The 20,579-nt window shown below is 41.1% G+C and overlaps 2 protein-coding genes across 3 annotated transcripts in view; one reads left to right on the top strand and one right to left on the bottom strand.

The window, feature by feature from the left end:
* LNP1 (leukemia NUP98 fusion partner 1) overlaps positions 1-2,223 on the bottom strand; it is a 35,596-nt gene extending 33,373 nt beyond the window's left edge. For both annotated transcript variants that reach the window (XM_054044868.1, XM_054044876.1), the window contains exon 1: positions 2,053-2,223. In XM_054044868.1, the coding sequence (XP_053900843.1) occupies positions 2,053-2,220 (168 nt within the window). In that variant the 5' untranslated portion in view covers positions 2,221-2,223. The remainder of the gene's footprint in view (positions 1-2,052) is intronic.
* Positions 2,224-2,297: 74 nt separating this feature from the next.
* TOMM70 (translocase of outer mitochondrial membrane 70) overlaps positions 2,298-20,579 on the top strand; it is a 31,396-nt gene continuing 13,114 nt past the window's right edge. The window contains exons 1-5 of the mRNA XM_054044867.1: positions 2,298-2,564; positions 13,024-13,197; positions 14,596-14,722; positions 17,529-17,638; positions 19,771-19,919. Of these exons, the coding sequence (XP_053900842.1) occupies positions 2,298-2,564; positions 13,024-13,197; positions 14,596-14,722; positions 17,529-17,638; positions 19,771-19,919 (827 nt within the window). The remainder of the gene's footprint in view (positions 2,565-13,023; positions 13,198-14,595; positions 14,723-17,528; positions 17,639-19,770; positions 19,920-20,579) is intronic.

The following is a 20,579-nucleotide window of genomic DNA, read 5'->3' as shown; positions in this document are numbered from 1 at the left end:
ACTGATTCTCAAACTTTTGTACTGGTGACCCCTTTCACACAGCAAGCATTTTAGTGCGACCCCCTTTTAAATTGAAAACACCTTTTTATATATTTAACACCATTATAAATACTGGAGGCAAAGCGGGCTTTGGGATGGAGGCTGACAGCTCACGACCCCCCACATAATAACCTCACGACCCCCTCAGGGGTCCCAACCCCCAGTTTGAGAACCCCTGCTTTAAACCAACTCACTAGTTTAGATTAAACCTCAAAATAAGTTTATTAACTAAAGAAGATAGATTGTAAGTGATTATCAGTGGTAGGCATAAAGGTCAGACTTGGTTACATAAGAAATAAAAAATAAACATGCATTCTAAATCCTAAACTTTATCAGGCTAAGCAAGATTTCAATCAAACAGTTTTTCTCACCCTACTGGATGTTGCAGGCAGTTTTCAGTTCACAGTTCATATTAACTAGACAGCTTTCTAGTTAGGTCCATCCCTTCCACCCAGTTCAAGGAGACTTCTCTTTGTCTTCCAAACAATCTTGCTTCCAGGTGTAGAGATGGGGGAGGAGAAAGCAGCCCCGTGGTGATATCACTGTCCCTCATTTATACTTTTCTCCAGGTGCTAGAAAAATCTATGCTGTGTCATGGGATTAGACTGCCCCGATAGTGTACATGCTCGAGCAACTATCTTTGTTTAAACTCCCCTGCTCAAGAATAGCTGGTGATGGTCGCTTAACACCTTGCTGCATGTTGGTCACTCTTTTGTTATCTCTGAGGAGCTAATTTGTGGGCATTTCCCAGACTCTCAACTCATTTCAGTAACCAACATATATAGCAAAATCTCATAACTACATATACAAAGCGGATACATGCATTTCAACAGGATAGTAACACTCAACAGATTATAACTTTCCAAATGATACCTCACAAGGCATATTTTGTACAAAACATATCATCATATAACAGTGTTGAATAGGTGGGTACAGGGGGTAACATGGCATACAGTATGTCACAGAAGGTGCCATGCAAAAAAATAGCTGCAGCAATTAATTTTCCTTCTCTTTCTGATGTTTGGAGATAGGAAATAGTTGAGGAAGGGGCTGCTGAAAAGCTAGGAACAATTTCTCTTAGCACAAACTGGAGAGCCAGCTTCTCCAGTTTGCTAAAACATCTTTGTGCTAGGTAAGCAGTGCAAAGTTGCCATAAAATGGCTGGCAAAGCCAGTGGAGAATTCCCTCATGAGCTAGGGAACTCTCTGCTAGTGTAAAGCTGGTGGAGATGCCAGAACTGTCTCCTATGTCAGCCATGGCCCAGCCATATGAAGAAGGAGGGGTGTGGCACAGCTGGTTGTAATTGGGGCTGGGGAGAGGGCATGGCAGAGTAGAGCTCTCAGACATCTGATTCTTCAATGGTGTCTGGTCCCTGATGGACCTCACACCGGCAACGTAAATTAGGGCTGAACCTCTGAGTTATATAATGTTATATAAATACAGGAGAATCACAGCTTTTATTTAAGAAAAAAGTTAGTTTCCATCCTCTACGGGAATGGCTCAGCACCTTTCAGGATCTATCCCAATATAACTGAAGTCTCATTGCATAAGGTTGCCAATTCTTGTGATTTTATCACACATCTTGTGATATTTGGGATTTGACTGAAAGCCCCAGCTCCTTGAGTCATGTGATTTCAGGAGAACCTCTGCTTTCATTTAAAAACAACAACAATCTAGTAATTTTCTAGTGCTCAGGGCTGCGCAGAGTAGCTTGAAAATGCAAACCCTAAAGTCTCAAAAGACAGAAGGCAAATATACGGGACCCAGCACAGCACCCAATTGTTTTTAAGAAAACCTCCTGTGTTTGGGGGCCAGACTCTGACTGTTGAATGCTTGGGGCTGGCCACATTGTATTAGCATCCATGCCCAGCAGCCTGTGCCCTCCCCCTGGCCTGGTGCATTAACTGGGGTGGGGAAGATCCGCCTTCCCCTGTAGGATGCACTCATGCTACTAGAAGCAGAGTGTTCCCTGCTCTCCCCGCTGAACTCCTAAGAGGGAACCACTGCACTTACCCCTCTCCGCCAGCAGGTGGCGCCGACACGTCTGTGTCTGAGCCCGGAGGAAGGGGCTGGCACTGCACGTACCCCGCTCCGTCGGCAGGTGGCGCCGCCGCCCCTTGTCTGCGGCGAACCCGGCCGCGCGGCGCATGGAAGTGCTTCCCCCTGACCCCTTCCCGGCATGCCGCGGGTTTCCGGTGACCCCTCTCTCTGCTCTCTCCACCCTCCCCCCGGCTGGCGCTGCGAGCGGAGCGGGGATCATGGCCGCCTCGAAGCCCGTGGAGGCCGCTGCTGCGGCGGGGGGAGGCGGCGGCGGCTCCGGCTCGGGGCTGCCGCGCTGGCAGGTGGCCCTGGCGCTGGGGGCGCCGCTGCTGCTCGGGGCCGGCGCGCTCTACCTGTGGGCCCGGCGGCGGCGCCCGGCGCGCGGGAAGGGGCCGAGCGAGAGGAAGACGCCGGAGGGAAGGGCCAGCCCGGGCCCCGCCGCCCCCGGGGGCAGCCAGCCCGACGGGCCCGGGCACGAGGAGATGGTGAGGGGGGCGGGGCGAGGGGGCCCGGCCGCGGGGGGGGGGCGGGGGCGTGTCTCGGGTCATCGGGGCCGGGACGGGGAAGCAGCCTCGGTTCTTCCACCCCCCCCCCCCCCGCGAGTTCCGCGGCGCCCAGCCCCGCGCTGAGTCCCGCTCTCCGCCGAGCAGCCTGGGCAGGGGCAGGGGCGGAGCGAGGAGCCGCCCTGGGAGTTAATCACGCTCCCGGGACCGATTTTTACGCTCGGTTTTTTTTTTTTTTTTTTTGGCAGAGCAAAGCGCGTGGCCCGAGGGGGCGAATGGGCGAGTCCGCCTGTCTGTCGTTACCAGGCTTCCCAGCCTGACACCTGCCCCCGGGGTGGGGGAGAGACTTAGCTCTGCAGTAGCGCTTGAGGTGAAGAGGCTCTGAGCGCAGGGTAGAGAGCTCTCCTATCGGTTTAGACCTTGTCTTCACCAAAGGTTGCTTAGGTATAATTTACATGGCTCGGGGGTGTGAATAATCCATACCCCTGAGCGATGTAAGGCCTTGTCCACACTTACCGATGCATTGGCGGTCGATTTAGCAAGACCTGCTAAATCGACTGCTGATTGCTCTCCCCTCGACTCCTGTTTTCCACCTGAAGTGCAAGGGGAGTCGACGGGAGAGCGACCCAGTCAACATCGCGTAATGTGGACCCCACGGTAAGTAGATCTAAGTACGTCGACTTCAGCTACATTATTCATGTAACTGAAGTTGTGTAACTTAGATCGATCTCCCCTCCCCCCGTAGTGTAGACAAGGCCTACGTTACATGACCTAAGAGCTGGTGCAGTCCGCACTATAGCTATCGCAGTGGCAGGAGTTATTAAGCCCTCTCCTATCGTCTCTTAGAGCATCTCCACCACAAATGCTACAACGTCACAGCTGAATCGGGAAGCTGTGCTGCTGTAAGTGCTGTAGTGTAGATGTAGCCACAGTAATTCCTGCCTCTGTGAGAGGCGGTAGTCTTGTCGGTGGGAGAAGCTCTCTCACTGACATAGCACTGTCCACACTGGCACTTAGGTTGGTATAATTTACATTGCTCAGGGGTGTGGATTATTCACAATCCTTAGTGACGTAATTTATACTGAAGTAATTCGAAGTGTGCGCTTAGCCTCGCTCCTGCTGATGTCAGTGCGGAGTAACATGCTGAAAGCGGTGGGTTTACACTGGTGCGAGAGGAGAATCGGCACCTTATTTTGGGGGTGGACTGCTGTGTCCAGTCTAGTGTGGTGGTTTTTATGTTCTTGCCATGGGGGTGGAGTGTGAGTGGTTCTGAGACAGACATAGCTAGTCTGCATCATCCTGCCTTAACTTGGCAGTGTTACCTAGTATCAGTGTACAGCTAGCGTTCATGTTTAGTTTATTAACTTAAATGGTCAGCTTTTAGTTTTCAGGACTCCTTTGCTTGTTTAGTTATTCATGTTTCCTTTATTTATTTGGTCTTTTGAGTGACTTGTTATGAAACACTAATTTGGCTGCTTCCCAGTGCTGATAAATCAGTTTTGAGAAGGAATATGAGTGTGATTGAGAGAATCCCATCATGCAGTATGAATTATCTACAAGTAATTGGATCTGGAAAGACATTATTGCTCCATAAATGTATCTTGTTTCTAAAACAATAAATATGTACATGCAAATTTTCTGAGACTAAGATGGAAAGGGAAATTGTAGCTGTTGGCTCTAGTTTGGGGACTTATATTATTCTGAAGTGCTGGGTAGAATAGACTAGAAATGAGCATAGGATCAGGAGCAAAATCTTATTTTCTTTAAATATGAAGCCAGCATATCTGATCCATAGTCAGTTATTCAGATTTGCATTCAAAGCAGAGATTAAATCTATATGCATGAGTAGGTAGGATCTCCAAACTTACGTTGACTATGTGCAGAATAAACGTTGAGAATTTTCAAGTAAATCAGTGAATTGGTTGTGATCTTTTTTTAAACTGCACTTTTTTTATTTCTCTAGCAAATTCCTGAATTTTTACATTTGAAAATTGACTTATAAATTATAGCAAAATGTAAGATGTGGACTACTAAGTTTCTTAGTGTTAAATTTTGATTTATTTACATTAGCCATAACTGTTTTTGTTTACATTGTGACTGTTGTAGAGTATTTTTATTATCAAAAGGACTCTCCAGCATCTGAAAACAGGTTTGTACTAGAAAGCTTTGCCACGATAGCTATGTTGGTTGATAGTGTGGGGTTTTCTCCAACGTAGTTATGCTGGTAAAAGCACCAGTGTAGATGCAGTTATATCAGTATAAAAGTTCCCCTAGTGTAGATCTTAAGCCTTCATTTAAAAATAAACTATTTCTAACTCGTTGTTATGAAAAAAAATTAAAATATAGAAGTTCGAACCAAGACACTATTGCTCTACTAAGTGTGCAGACAGTGGAAAAACACTTTTGAGTTGCCCTATTATCTCAATGGGTGGTTAAACCCATTCTTAGAATTTACTTACATGACAGCTATTTCACTGCTGACCACTTTAGCAGAAATGTCAATCTAATTGACAAATGCATTTGGTGCAGTGTTTGTCATAGATCCTTTTGATTACTGATCTGATGATATAATTGACAAATATATTTAGCCATTTAAAGTCTTAGGTGTCAAAACTTTAAATGGCAAACCCACTTGATGATGAACACAGATAACATGAATCCAAGTGTTGATGTCTAAAACTGTTTTCAAATCCACTTGTCATCTTAATATCGAGGGCCTACAATGGCTCTGCAGCTATTGTTGTGTTGACTTTTTTACTTGAAGTAGGAGTTAAATCTTTTATGTATGAAAAACTTGGGGATCATGGGGATTAGACTAGATGATCCTTGCGGTCCCTTCTAACCCTATGATGATTCTATGAAAATATTGAGTATCTCCCAATTTGCAAGTGTTGGATTCTCTTTAGAATGTCAAACTTTTTTTCAGATACCTCTGCTAAAGAAATTTCTTACTGCTAGAGCTGTGCATTTTTTTTTATGTATGTTTTGATCAACTACATGATCCATAGTTCCTTGAAGGGTGTCCATGCAAAGTAATGATTCTGAAAACTGAAACCATTTGGTAAATTTGCAGAAGAGGTAGAGCAAAGTTAATCAGATTTGCCCTACCCAGGCATGTGCATAGTCCATCAACACACAGCATGGTGCCAGCAGTAGACTGGGCCATACTGCTGCTTTTCTGGAATTTCTTCTGAGATCCTGGTGGAAAAATAGCTTATGAAGTATAAGATTTTGCTACACGTAACTTGACAGCTATATATATTTTTGTCATAAAATTAACAATATCACTTTTACCTGCAGCCACCACAGTATTTTACTCACTAGCTTCTTGCAGCATTGAATTGTACAGGTTGACTATCACCCATTTGAGGTAGCATAATCTTTTAAAAAGCTTTAAATGTACAGGCCTTTAATTTCACTGAAAAATTAATGATTATTGGAATTACTGTAATGCAGGGGGTCTCAAACTGGGGGTCGGGACCCCTCAGGGGATTGGGAGGTTATTACATGGGGGGTTCACGAGCTGTCAGCCTCTACCCCAAATCCCGCTTTGCCTCCAACATTTATAATGGTGTTAAATATATTAAAAAGTATTTTTAATTTATTAGGGGGGTCACGCTCAGAGGCTTGCTATGTTAAAGGGGTCATGAGTACAAAAGTTTGAGAACCACTGCTGTAATGCCTTGTTCTTGTATCATGGATTTGTCTTTGAAATCAGTCCAGATTTAATCCCAAATGTACAAATTAGAATCTATACTATATTTATACAGTCGAAATGGGCAATGTATGTTTATGGGTGGCAGAAGCTTGTTGTGTAACTTTATGTGCAATCTAGATCAGTGGTTCTCAAGCTATCCAGACTACGCTTTCAAGAGTCTGATTTGTCTTCCGTTCCCTAAATTTCACCTTACTTAAAAACTACTTGCTTACAAAATCAGACATAAAAATAGAAAAGTGTCACAGCACACTATTGCTGAGAAATTGCTTACTTTCTCATTTTTTACTATATAATTATAAAATAAATCAATTGGAATAAAAAATTGCACACTCATTTCAGTGTATAGTATATAGAGCAGTATAAACAAGTCATTGTCTGTATGAAATTGTAGTTTGTACTGACTTCGCTAGTACTTTTTCTGTAGCCTGTTGTAAAACTAGGCAGATATCTATATGAGTTCATGTACCACCTCTGCATCTTGAGAACCACTGATCTAGATCTCATACATTCTTGCGTGTTGCATTCTTTTATATTGCTTTTTTGTTCATTTGAAAACCCACTTATTTTCTGAAGTGCCATCTCATTTTCTTGTAAACCCCTTTACAAGGGCCTGGTGTCTGCCCTGTTTTAGGGCAGGTCTAGACTGGGACTTGAATTGGCCTAGGTACAACTTTCAGGGATGTGGAAAAATCCACACTCCTGAGAGACATAGCTATGGTGACCTCTGGCATAGACAGTGCTAGGTCAATGGAAGAATTCTTCAGTCCACCTAGCTACCGTCTCTCAGGGGGGTGGAATACCTACACCGACAAGAGAATCCCTCTCGTCAGAATAGGTAGAGTCTACACTAAAGTGCTACAGCAGTGCAGCTGCAGCGGTTTAAGTGTTGACATACCCTTATTTAAGCTTAATACTCTTTTGACTACACTTAAAACTGCAGCTGCACCATAGTAGTGCTTCAATGAAGACGCTACCTACACAGACAGGACGGGTTCTCCCATCGGCATATGCAAACCACCTTCCTGAGAGGCAGTAGCTAGGTTGACAGGAGGATTTTTCACACCCCTGAGCGACGTAGTTATACCAACTTAATTTCCTAGCATAGACCAGGCTTAGTTTTCCCTGCTGCTTGGCAGTTCCCATTTCTCTTCAGACACGTTACTTTGAAGATCAGCTAGTTAAGGCTCATACATAAGGAGTTCCGTGTACTATTGCAGTTGTCATTATTTCTCTTTTAGAATCTGTCGTAAATTGGGATGCAGATTAATCAGTAACATAATTGGTCACAAAGTTCAAGATTGCTTTGATTTGGTGCATATTTGGACCATAAAATGTTGAAATAGTTAAATTATTTTGTTGCATCAGAACAGCTTCATGCTAGATTCAGTCTTTCTGTTGAACCAATAGTAACTCCAGTCCGTCCAGCCCACCGCGGCTGGGTCCTTCTGGCTGGACGAGCCAACATGGCCAGGGTTGCTCCGGCCGGCTGGCCACTGGGGTTAACAGTTAAGGTCTGGTTAACAGTAAACCTAATGCTAACCGGTTAACCTTTTACATCCCTAGTCTGCACTCTGTCAGTGTGTTGAAAATAATCCTATAGTTCAAACAACCCTCCTGAATGTTTTTGTTGTGAAGGGGGTGCCATGCTGTGATGCCAGTGCTTAGCTCAAGAATCTTTCCTTTGTATTACTATTAGTACCCAGTAAGTATTTTACCTATGTACTGCCTTTTCATATTCAGACAGTGTAACTATTTTTTTTTGCTTTAGGTTTGTAGAGACCTCTAGAAAAGCTGATGATAATGCTAATTGGGTTGGGGGAGGGGAGAGGAAGGCTTAGTAGTAAGAAGCAACTGTAAAACTAATCTTTCTGGTGTTTCTTTGTGTTTAAACGTAGAGAAGTAAATTACTGTGTTCCATAAAGTTATTCATCAGTGGGAGTGTAATAGCACAGATCACTGGTGGTTCTCTGGCAGCTTATATGTGCTCTGCTAAACCTATCCATGGACAAGTAAATCAAATAAAAATAATTAGATAAACTGTTTAAACAACAGCAACAAAACCCTACATTACACTCTGCAAAAATCAGATCTTTGAAATATCTAGTTCTTCATGCAAGGAAAGTGGTTATTTACCAAAATGAAAGAACACCCTTTAAAGATGTTTAGAGAAGCTGTGAATGCACTTAAAATTTTGAATTTTGGGATTTTACATCTGTTTCCCTCCATTCTCCTGCAAATTACTGCAGAAAAGTTTCTGGCATGGTGCAAACCCTGGATCTTTCTATAACATATATTGGTAGTACGTGGATTATGAACATCATTTAGTCTTGTTATAAAGGCTGCCTAGCTGTTCCATAGTTATGGTTGTGTTAAGATTTGCACATAAAGCACAGAATAAAAATCTTTGCCACATGTAAATAACAATGTATCCTCCAACTTACTGCACTTAGTTTATGAGTAAAGAATTAATTTTCAAGTAAATCTGTGTCACAATTTGAGTTGTTAAAATTTTAAAACAGGTCCTCAGAGTAATTTTTTGTTTAACTAGACCCTGTTTTGGCTTCCTATATGGAGTACATTCCTGATAGATTTTATCCCAGCTTTAAGTGCATATGTTGTTTGTTGTCATGTCTGTTTATTATATTTGTTGCATGTACTTAAATGTCAGCATTAACTATTTCACCAATCATTTTAATTGACTTCTTTAAGTTTCAGCGTTAACACCCATGTGGGCCAGTTCACATTTCTGAGAAGCAAAATTGTCTCTTCTGGCACTACTGATTTTACTTCTGAATTCCTAGTCCTATTCTTCTTGCCGACCCAGTCCCAGCCTCCTCTCCTCAGGATTCCCATCTCAGTCTCCTTGTACAGCCAGTCCAAGTCTCTCTCCTCCCCACAGCTCCTCATCCTACTCTCCTTGTTCAACCAGTTTCAGCCTCCCCATCTCCCTTTAGTTCCCAGTCTCCTTCCACTCTGAAGTCCCAGGCTCACCATATGCCATGTCCCAATCTATTCCTCTCTCTTCCCCATGGTCTGCCTCGAATCCCCTCTACAGTCAAATCAGGTGGCTGAACTGTTTTGGCTGAAATTTCAAAATTTAATCCTGAAGCAGACACCTGGAATGTAAAATAGATCGTTATAAGCAAATGAAAACAGGGTTTTTATAATAGGAAATGGGCAACCTGAATAGGAAGGCAGTGTATCCTAGTAGCTAGAGCACTGGACTGGGACTTAGGAGACCTGGGTTCTGTTTCCAGCTTAGCCACTGGCCTGTTGGATAACCTAGAGCAAGTCATTTCACCTCCCAGTGCCTCAGTTTCTCTATCTGTAAAATGGGAGTAATAATACTGACTTCATTTGTTAAAGCACTTTAAGATTTACTGATCAAAAGCACTATATGAGTTAGGTAGGATTATTATAGGCAATACTACCAGCTATGCACATAGCATATGAAGGATTTTGGGATGAGATACTATTAATGTGTAAGCTATCCTTCCGGTAGTATATGCACATAATTCATTAAAATATGCACTTGTTGGCAAATGTTTCAAATATTAACTTGTAACAATCTAGCTTCTGTATACTTTGTTGTAAAGTAGTAAACTCAGTAGACAAATGTAAAGGTGCTCTTAAAGTAGGCTTTTGTCCTAGTAGTTCTGTTTACCCATTTTTATAGACTTAATCTCTATAACCTTTTGAGTTTTTGGGGTGTGTGTGTGTGTGTCAGGGAGGACTGCATGCAGAATAAAGTGCAATTTTTAATATTTCTCTTTAGTTTCCCAAAAGCACTTTCCAAAAGTGTACAATAGATTTTATGGTTAAAATTTACAAAACAATTCCTATCACAATTTGTAATAGTAGTACAAAGGGGTATTTTGGACACTTCTACTATTTGTATTGTAGAAGAAATGATCCAGAGTCAATTTTTATGGGAGTTATAAACCCCATGGAACTAGAACAGGAGTACTTGTGGCACCTTAGAGACTAACAGATTTATTTGAGCATAAGCTTTTGTGGGCTACATCCCGAAAACTTATGCTCAAATAAATTTGTTAGTCTCTAAGGTGCCACAAGTACTCCTATTCTTTTTGCGGATACAGACTAACATGGCTGCTACTCTGAAACCTATGGAAATAAAACTTTGTAACGGGTGCTGTCACAATTCTGTATTACCTCAAATGTTACTTCTATAATTATGAAGAAACTAGAGTCCTGCTTTTTCAAACAGTAATTTAGGAATCCCTGCCAATGTAAAACATCAGACAAGTCATTATTTGGGATCAAGAGATATAACACTGGCATTTTACAGAGTGCAGGCCAAATGACTGTTTAGTCCAATGTATTATATGTCTACTATCGCCAAAGAGTTTGAAGACAGTGGTCTACTCTTTATTTTCAAGTGTAAAAATAGATTGGTATTATCTTTTGAATGTAATTTTAATAAAATATAAGCCATGCAGAATGGGAAGGTTGTCAAAGTGATTGCACAAAGTGTTTTACTGGGAATAACTCATGGGGCGGTTGGAAATCTTCTGTGGAACTGCACACTTTTTCTTTATAACCTATCAAATATATCATGGCAATTGGAGAGACTTAATTAGAAATCAATACAGAAGTGTTCTGCACGTTGTTAATGGGTCTAAGAGATAAATGATGATCTCTACAGAGACTAAGTGAATGACATTGTTCTGTTTTTGTTACTTTCTTCAGTTTTCTGTGTACTTACAGTAATATTTTTCTATGCCTGTCAGTTTGAACAGTGGTAAAACCTAAAAACAGTTAGTGGGAGTTGCATCTGAAAGGAAGTTCACACTTATATATCAGTAAAAGATTAGTCTGAGGTTCAGTTTAACTTTCAGACTAATCAAACGTGATCATTTTGATATGATGAGAGAGAACTATTTTTTTTACTCTAGCAGAAACATGCTTACGTGTATGCATGTGCCTATAATTAAATATTTACAAAGGTACATAAAAACAGGGTTATGCTGAGACGTAAATCCTCCTTTCACAAACAAAATCAGGAAATTCAAAGTTCTCTTCCTTGCAGTATGAAGGTAAATTAAGGTGACTTGTCAAAGGATCTCAAACCTCATATATCTAGCCAAAAGGATAGGTTTTAAATAAATAAATTGTGATAGTCTTTGTGTCTTAACCTATGTTTTTGATTTCACTTATTAATCATTGTGCTCTATCAGTTTGAGATATAGTCAATTTAAAAAAAAGTTTAGAGTAGCATCAGGTGCTACAGTTGCCCCAAGGTCTCCCTGCCCATTTTTACAGTTTTACAAATATTTTTTTCCATTACTAAAAATATTTTCATATTGTGAAAGATGCACACAAACAAGGGGAACTGACTAGCTTAGACTGTTGCCCATGCATTAAAATGAAAGATGTTTTTCATTTTAGCCTATTAAAGTTGTCTAAGGCCATGTCTACACTCTGCGTGCTACAGCGGCGTAGCTAAGCTGCTGTAACCCTTTAGGGTTGACACAGAATATAGCAACGGAAGAGATTTTTCTGTTGTTCTGGGAACTCCACCGCCACATGCAACAGTAGTTAGGTTGACAGAAGCATTCTTCCATCAACCTAGCTGTGTCTACTCCAGGGGGCGAGGTTGGCCTAGCTAGGTGCTCAGGGTTGTCAATTTTCAATTGTCAATTCAGCACCCCTGAATGCTGTAACTGTCAACCTAAATTTAAGTGTAAACCAGATCTAAGTATTAATTGTAACAACAGTAGTAGGAGGGGAAGGTCAGCAGTATGGGTTGTTGATGCTGTCCTTTTAACTGTAACAAAAATTCTGGGCTGGTTTCTATCTGGCATATGTGATCTGAGACTGAAAACAAAGACTGGCCTCCACCTCAGGCTCCTTATGAACACGGAATGGCAGGGGCACCTTATTCTGTATTTTGGAGAGATCACATACCTAATTGGCCATGTGGCGTTCTCTCAAAATATGTGTGATTCAACAGGCAGAGCAGACCCAGAGGCGGAATATAGTAAGGAAGCAGGCCATCTTGGGAAGGCCATCTCTCTTTCTTTTGCCGTAAACAACAGAGAGTGGTAGGCCAGTTCTCATTTTCAGTCTGAGGTTAGATGGGCAGGTCACTTAAAGCTCTCAAGAGGTTAACAGCTTGCCTGGTGTATAAAGCGATTAAACTTTGCTTTCCTAAACAGGTTTTGCTTCTCCTGATCAATAGGACTTTTCACAGCATATTCTTTGTCAACATGTTTCACACAGCACTAATTCGGCACAGGTGAATGACATGTATGCACTTTAGTAAGGGACAAATTTCCTTCTTGAGCTGTTTTGAGGCTGTTCTATTTTTTCACATTGATGCTATCATTTAAACTACAGAAATAGCTTTTACAAACCAGTCTCCTTGTTTTTTGTAGCTCATAAGTCATGTGGCCTAAACCCCTTCTCACTCCCCCCCCCCCAAAAAAAAAAAAAAAACCCTGCCTAGCTTTATAAAGAAGAAGCATGCTGTTTGTTGATGGTGTGTCAGGAAGTCCATTTAGAAGCTGTTCTGCCATGTTATGTACTTGCAAAAGGTGGCTGCGTTATGTCCTGCCTGAAATCCACAAAGAAGGATGTTCAGAGACCCAATTGGGAGTCAGCCCCCCCACATTTATTTATTACTCACTCTGTAGCTCTTCTTATTTGTACATTGCGGGCGAAGTGTGGCAGACCAGTCACTTTGTTTTTTTTCTTTTTCAGAGCCCTCTTGATAGAGCCCAAGCAGCAAAGAACAAAGGCAACAAGTATTTTAAAGCAGGAAAATATGAGCAAGCCATTCAGTGCTACACAGAGGCCATCAGTTTATGTCCCCCTGAGAAAAACATTGACCTTTCTACTTTCTACCAGAACAGAGCTGCTGCATATGAACAACTGGTATGAAGCTTGAACTTTAAAATGTGTTTTTGCACTCCGAAAAGTGCTATGTCTTCTTCCTCTGGCCTCCCAGACTCCAGCACATGCCAGAATAGTGCTGCCTTCCTTCTTGCATGTAGAAAGCAGAATCCCATCACCTGTACCCTCAATATTCACTAGCCCCCGACTCATAGACTTTAAGGCCAGAAGGGACCACTGTGATAATCTAATCTGACCTCCTGCACATTGCAGGCCACAGAACCTCACCCTCCCCCCCCACTCCTGTAATAGACCCATAACCTCTGTCTGAGATACTGAAGTTCTCAAATCATGATTTAAAGACTTCAAGTTAAAGAGAATCCACCATTTACTTTAGTTTAAACCAGCAAGTGACCCATGCTGCATGCTGCAGAGGAAGACACACACAAAACCAACCAACCAACCAAAAAACAACAAATCTCGTGTCTTAGCTACTCTGACCTGAGGGGAAATTCCTTCCTGACCCCAAATACTCAAAATCTAATTAAAAGTTAATTTCTATTGACTTGCTCTAGTCTGTTTTATAGGCCTTGGGAGAAGAAGACAAACACTAGTCCTGCTGCTTAAAAACTGGCCGCCTGTATGTGGATGTCAGCTTTGTATTTTAAAGTACCAGATAGAGACTTGGGCTCTGGCAGTTACAAAAGTCTCACATTGAAAACTGAATGAGTTTGGTGTGAAAGCTAGAGGAGGAATAAATATGGGGGGTTTTCTTAACACCACTTGTTTGACTCTGTAATTATAAAGCAGTTTCATTTGAGAAAGACTTTTATATACCCCAGTGACTGGTTATGGGTGAGTTTCCTCTTTTCTGATTATTTTAAAGCACCAGTGTTGGTTTAATACTGATTTTACATGTGGTAAAGAATGAGATCTCATTTGGGGGTTCTCATTTTTTATAGTGTAGACCACACCTTAATAGAGATTCTTGAGGACCACCTCTACTCCTGTGTGCTATTGCATAACATCCCTATGAAGTAACTCCTTCAAAAAGTTAATCTCGTGGTATGCTTTTGCTCATGATTTCATCTTTCCTTCCCATCTGTTGTGTCCCTGTGTTTTAGTCCTCTGCTCCTTTGCACATGCTTTCCTGCCATTTCATTGTCTTCTCCTACATGTGCTGCCTAACTGCCTGGTTCCCTGGAAATTCCTTTCCCATATCCTTTGTCCTCTTCTAGTAGTGGCTCCCACAGCTTCTGATCCTACGTGACTAATTGAAAAACATGCAGAAATAGCTGGAAACCAAGAGGAGGAACCAGTGTCATAAGAATTACAGCTATAATCACTTGGCTGGGGCTCTGAAATTGAGACATTAGCTATTATTATAATGCCCTTTGAATGAGTAGTACCTTTTTAACTAAGCTGTTTTTATACCTGCAGCAAAAATGGAAAGAAGTGGCACAAGATTGCACAAAGGCAGTTGAGCTTAATCCTAAATATGTGAAAGCTCTCTTCAGACGTGCAAAGGCATATGAGAAACTAGATAATAAGAAGGAATGTTTAGAAGGTGGGTACTTTTCTGTGTATGTACTTGAAATGAAGTTAAGTTAATATTTAAGAGAATGGAACTTCAGAGCACATGATAGAACTCTTTGTTCTGTTTCTGTAAATGTGGTGGAATACACAGTAACTCCTTTAAAACTATTAATTCAAAGCTACTATATGTAATTTTTTTCTTCGGTTAAATTTCTCTATCCTTAGGTGCATCTTTCAATCTATGAGCAATTAATTGGTTTAGATCTTAGAAATTAGTTGCTCTTACTGCAGCTGTTTGTTATGCTCATGTTTCAGTAAACACCCCATGCTTTAAAGAAAGATTCAGCTAAATAAGGGAAAATACACTGTTAATTAAGATGTTAAGTCATTCTAATTTCATGCCCTAACAAAAAAATGTTCCTTCCTGTCCGTTCTGGAGGAGCAGAATTAGTCTAGAAACCTATATTCTTTTTGGGGGGTGGGAGAGAAGTGCATTATAATGGTGGGGAAAACATCCCAAAAATAGCTATTAAATTCCCTTAAATCCTGTGGTCTGCTGTTCAAAGGGACACCAACAAAAACAGAACTCTTACAAAACTCTTTGTCTGCCATTACCTAGAACAACTAAGATCACAAGAAAAGGAAGATAGGAAAGTTTGTTTTTCATTCAAGATCTCTGCCTCAAAACCCTATTGAGAACCCCAACCCTTCCTACTGGGGGAATGTTTGACATTGGAGGAGGAGAAGGTTAACTGTACACATTCACCCTGAATCTAGCAGATTCAGTATTACATACTGCTGTTGATTTTGTATCTTTGCTTATCCCTCTGAAAGGGCTATATTTGCTCTCACCTCTTTGATATATTACTGAAAATATGCTTGCGTATATAAAGTTGTATAAATAATTGCAGCAAGTACCCTTTGTATAAATTTATTTGGCAAATGGAGTCGCCCTTCCATACTGAATGGTGTTATGAGCATTTTCCAGAACTCCCACCTCACTCTAAGCAGAGTTTCAAATTGTCTTCAGTTTCAAATGAGAGGCAAGTCTGCTATCATCTTTTAAGTGAGAATACAGTGTTAATTGTCTTCCTCCATGCCATTTAATCAAACCACAATGTAAGTTGGCAAGTCTGTTGAAATGTATTTCCTGAAACTATCTTTTCACTAATAGACAATATTTCAAGTTGTCCCTTTAACACAATTGCTTAGGTCACATCTGCACTTCATTCCTACTGATGTGTGTTCATGAAAAATGAAATTGTTCTCAATCATACTGATGTTCATCCCCAAATTGGGGATGAAAAACAATGCTATAAATTACTTGGTGGCTGTAGGAAGGAAATAATCAGTTGGTTTCATTAGAGGCTCCTTAAGCTGAGAAAAAAAGGACCTTTAGTTGTTTGTCGCTTTCTTTACTGAGCGAGATGCCTTTCTATTACTTAGGAATAACTATAAAAATAATGGGTTAGTAGAGGACACTTTCCTTGTAACCATTCAGGATTACAGAAAATACAGTGTGGCCCGGTCTTCAGTTACCAGTAGATTGGCGCTGTGGCAGTCGATGCAGCAGGTGTCGATTTAGTGCATCTTCCTTGCTAAATTGATTGCAGAGCGCTCTCTGTTCGACTCTGGTAACGTACCACTACGAGACGAGTAAGGGAAGTTGACAGGAGAGCACAGCGCAGTGTAGACATGTAACTGGAGTAGCGTAACTTAGGTCAACTTACACAATAGTATAGACAAGCCCTGAGAAAGGCAAGGATGGAAAGCTTGGTTTTTACTACAGGAGTCAAATTGACCCCTACATTTGAAATAGAAGTCCCGTTCGTTGCAAATTAATAACCTTGAGTGCTGAGTCGATGGGAATGATATTCCAGACTTGTGCTGGTTTGTGGTAGGCATCTTTCCAATATTTCACTGTCTCCCTTCCACCCCCACCTCCACCCCACCCCCCAAAAAAAGGTGAGGGAGGACTTGAGTAGAAGTATAGTAATATGGGAAAACCTGGTCAGTATTGCATGCATATACTGAGGGGTTTTTTTAAAAAATTGTCACCTAAATTTATCTCCCATCTCTTGAGGAACTGTGGGAAAAGATTATTTTATGTCCAATTAGTCCTTGTGACTGTATGGGTCCATGCAGGTGTATTAACCAGGGCAGCATTAGAACAATGATTCTTTTGTCACACTACCCAAAGTGTTGAGGAAGCATCATGTATGGGTGGAAGTGGATACAACGTGGACTTAACACTAGCAAGGAGATAGCACAGTGGCGGGATTTCCTTTTAAACTTGCCTTGTTCCCCAGGCATAGATGAAGGCTGTGCAGTTTGAGTGGAGCTTGTAAAGAACACTGATCAGATGGGAAGGTGCAGGATACAGGGCAGGAAAGGATAGGAACTTGAAAACTTAGAAAATTAGAGATCTTAGAGAGCAATAAGAGACCTAGTCACTAAACAGGAATTCCATGTTAGCGCTTGTTTCTGTGAACATAGCGGATTACTTTCCCAGATAAGCTTCAAAGTGTTCATACAAACAATGGAAGTTCAGACCTCTAGATACATTGGTTTGAGACTGTTTGGCTGTAGATACAACAAAATTACTTACATCCATCTTCATTAAAGTTCTTTGCAACAAGGAGACGTAGCCTCATGTCTTTTAAAAACAACTTGATATTCTGGAGAACGTAGCAAACTTCATGTGAAGACTTTCAGCCTGCGAATAGGTGATTTTGTTTCCTTGGTAATGACTCATTACGATAGCTGTTTGTGTAGCACTTTAGAGACCACTGCATTGGTAATTACTAACAATCCTGCCTTTGTGTTGTTTTTCCCAGATGTCACTGCGGTCTGTATTTTAGAAGGTTTCCAAAACCAGCAAAGCATGTTGTTAGCTGATAAAGTTCTTAAACTCCTTGGAAAAGAAAAGGCCAAAGAGAAATATAAGGTATGACTGTAATACAAATTTAAAGGTTCTGCTTCTATCTGATACATTGCTTGCATTACAAAAGCACTGATGATGGTTCAGATTCTTTGTCAATGAGTATTAATTAGCTACTGTTTTAACCAACTAAAATATTAAAATTGAGATAAGCACTGTGTCATCCTGAGCTGCTGTTTTACTGATGCTCTTCTCCACTGAGCTCTGTTACAGCCTTTTATTAAAAAAACAACAACCTGTAAGAAAGGGGGAATGGATGCTTTTTAACTTCTAGAATACATCGTTTTACACATTGTGGATTGGAGCAAAACAGTTTGGTTTCATCTCAGACAGCAACCCGTACAATTCAGCCTAATTTATCATTATGCGCAGGCGACAGCCCTGACTAAGCTGGTGTGCAGTCTTAATCGGGGCTTTAATAGAATTAAGGTATAATGGGAACTACTTTAGGGGCTGTCAGTGAGTGTCACCAAAGGCTATTTCTCTGCTGCTGTTCTATCAACCAAATGTGCAGTTAGGTGGCAGGCTATCAGTTTAATTATGGTGCTTGTCAAGTTAGGCAAGGCAGTCAACGGTAATTGGAAGAATGGTTGTGATCAATTGTTCTGTTCTCGATGTAATAATGTACTTAAAATGTAAAAGGGCATTGGCAAGGTGTTTTGTACACGTTCTTTATTTTTTTTTTAATAAACATAGAAAGTTAGAAACTGAAATCTTTCCATGCTGCCAGGGCAAAATAAGCAGAAAGAGATGGGTCAAGGAAGAGTTTTTGGTTATAAAGTATAAAGAAATGATAGTTTGTTTTAAAAACTGAGACAGAGCAGCATGAGGAAAAGGGATGCAGTAGGAAGTATGGCTTTATTATTAAGGTTCTGGACTCTGTGTCAGGAGATCTGGGATTGGTTCTCAGATCTGTCGCAGATTACCTGCATGACTTTGGGCTAGTCTGTCACTTATTCTTGGCTTCTCTTTCCCCATCTGTAAACTGGGGGGGTAATATCTCAGAAGGGTATTGTGAGTATCACCGTATTCATTTATTATAGTAATGGTTGTGAGATGTTTAGATACACCTCTACCCTGATATAACACGAATTCGGATATAATGCGGTAAAGCAGTGCTCTGGGGGGCGGGGCTGCGCACTCCGGCGGATCAAAGCAAGTTCGATATAACGCGGTTTCACCTATAAGGCGTTAAGATATTTTGGCTCCCGAGGACAGCGTTATATCGAGGTAGAGGTGTACAAACTGTGATTGTGGAACCATGCCTGTAGCCAGGAGCAAGGGAGTCTGGGGTAGAGGGCCTAGGTAGAGGAGTGAAGACGCATCTAAGTCAGATTGCATATTTTGTGGTGTGTTTCAATGTTGAACACTGGATGAAAGACACATGTCTACAATTTATTTTGGTTAAAGGTTCAGATTTTCCAAGAGTTTCTGTGACTGGGAAGCCAAGATAATAAATAATGTGTAAGTGAATAATCTTGAACAGGGTTATCAATCTTAGTTCAGAGCTGTCTGAAATGGACAAAGCTATCTTGGAAGCTAATTAGGACTTGGAAAATTAAGGCAAGTGCATTGGAATTGTTATATCAGGAAGGAGTGAATTGTAACCCTTATGTATTACCCTCACTTTGAACAAGATACTATGTATTGCCATACAGAGGAGCTCATCCCTGGTAATTGTCAGATCAAAGGTAAAATGAGCTATGTCTGAGCAGAGCGAGTATGTTCTCTAGCAAGAGCGAGCCTCCATCATAGGGATCAACAGACTTCTCTTGTGGGAGGGACAAGGAGGAGATGTATGTCTACCCAAATGTGTTAAGAGCAAGCAGGGTTAAAGGGGTTCCCCATTTCCTACCTTATGAGAAAATATCCTGTTTCTTCCTTCATTTAATCTTCGCTTTCGTTTTCCCTTTTGCTGGGGAAATGCGTCTGCCTTTTTAAGGCAGAGTGTTATAGTATGTGAGTACTGATCCAGGCTCACAAGAAATACTCAGTGCAAAAATATATTCTTTCACCCTCAAAAAGAATGGAATAGTCAAGAATGGATTTTTTTCACTAGTAAAACCCATCCACATCTTCATTTACCACCTGATCTCAGTATTTAATAGATGAACGTTACATTTTCTGTCCCATTTCAGAACCGTGAACCTTTGATGCCCTCTCCACAGTTCATCAAATCTTACTTCAGCTCTTTCACAGATGACATCATCTCCCAAACTCTGCTTAAGGGTGAGAAATCTGATGAAGATAAGGACAAGGAGGGGGAGGCCTCAGAAGTTAAAGAAAAGTGAGTATGGGGATTGTTGGTAAAACTTGTCGCAGCCTCAGAAACTCTGCACTGTTGTATATAATATACATATAAAATAAATTATATAATGTAGTGTCAGGGTAGGAAATTTAATAATAATAAATGTACCTACAAAATAGGAACTTTTTAAAAGAAAAATGAAATTTTAATTAGATCTGACATATTAGTTCCAGACTTATAGTAGCTTTGACTCCACCCTAAATACTAGCTCTCTTAGCATTTTATTTCCATAGGGAACAGCACTAATGGTGTGGGTAGCTGGTTCGGTGAGAAGGGACACTGAACATCAACAGAGCTGCAGTAAGGTTTGGTGGATGGGAGGAAGTGGATAGCTGCAACAATGCTGTTGGAGGAAGGGAGACTCTGGATTGGAGGAGTGTTTCCCTTCCTTCCTTTGGTGCTGTCTGTAATAATGCTGGGGGGAGGAGATGGGGAAGAGTGTGCTGTACAAACTAGCACCTTTCATAGCAGCAGCAGCTTTGAACTAAAACAGTGGAGGCCGAAAAACCTCAAGTAAGTTAATAAACACCATCTGATATTGTTCAGAATGGTAATATCTAAAATGTACCTAAATGAAATGCTTGTTTACCAAGAAAAACAAATGCTGAGTACTCCTATTTTGCATATTGAATGTAATGA

The sequence above is a fragment of the Malaclemys terrapin genome, chromosome 1 (genome assembly GCF_027887155.1).
Source record: "Malaclemys terrapin pileata isolate rMalTer1 chromosome 1, rMalTer1.hap1, whole genome shotgun sequence".
Classification (NCBI taxonomy): Eukaryota; Metazoa; Chordata; order Testudines; family Emydidae; genus Malaclemys; species Malaclemys terrapin.
Note: the sequence above shows the minus strand (reverse complement) of the source record. Positions and strands in the feature narration are given on the sequence as shown.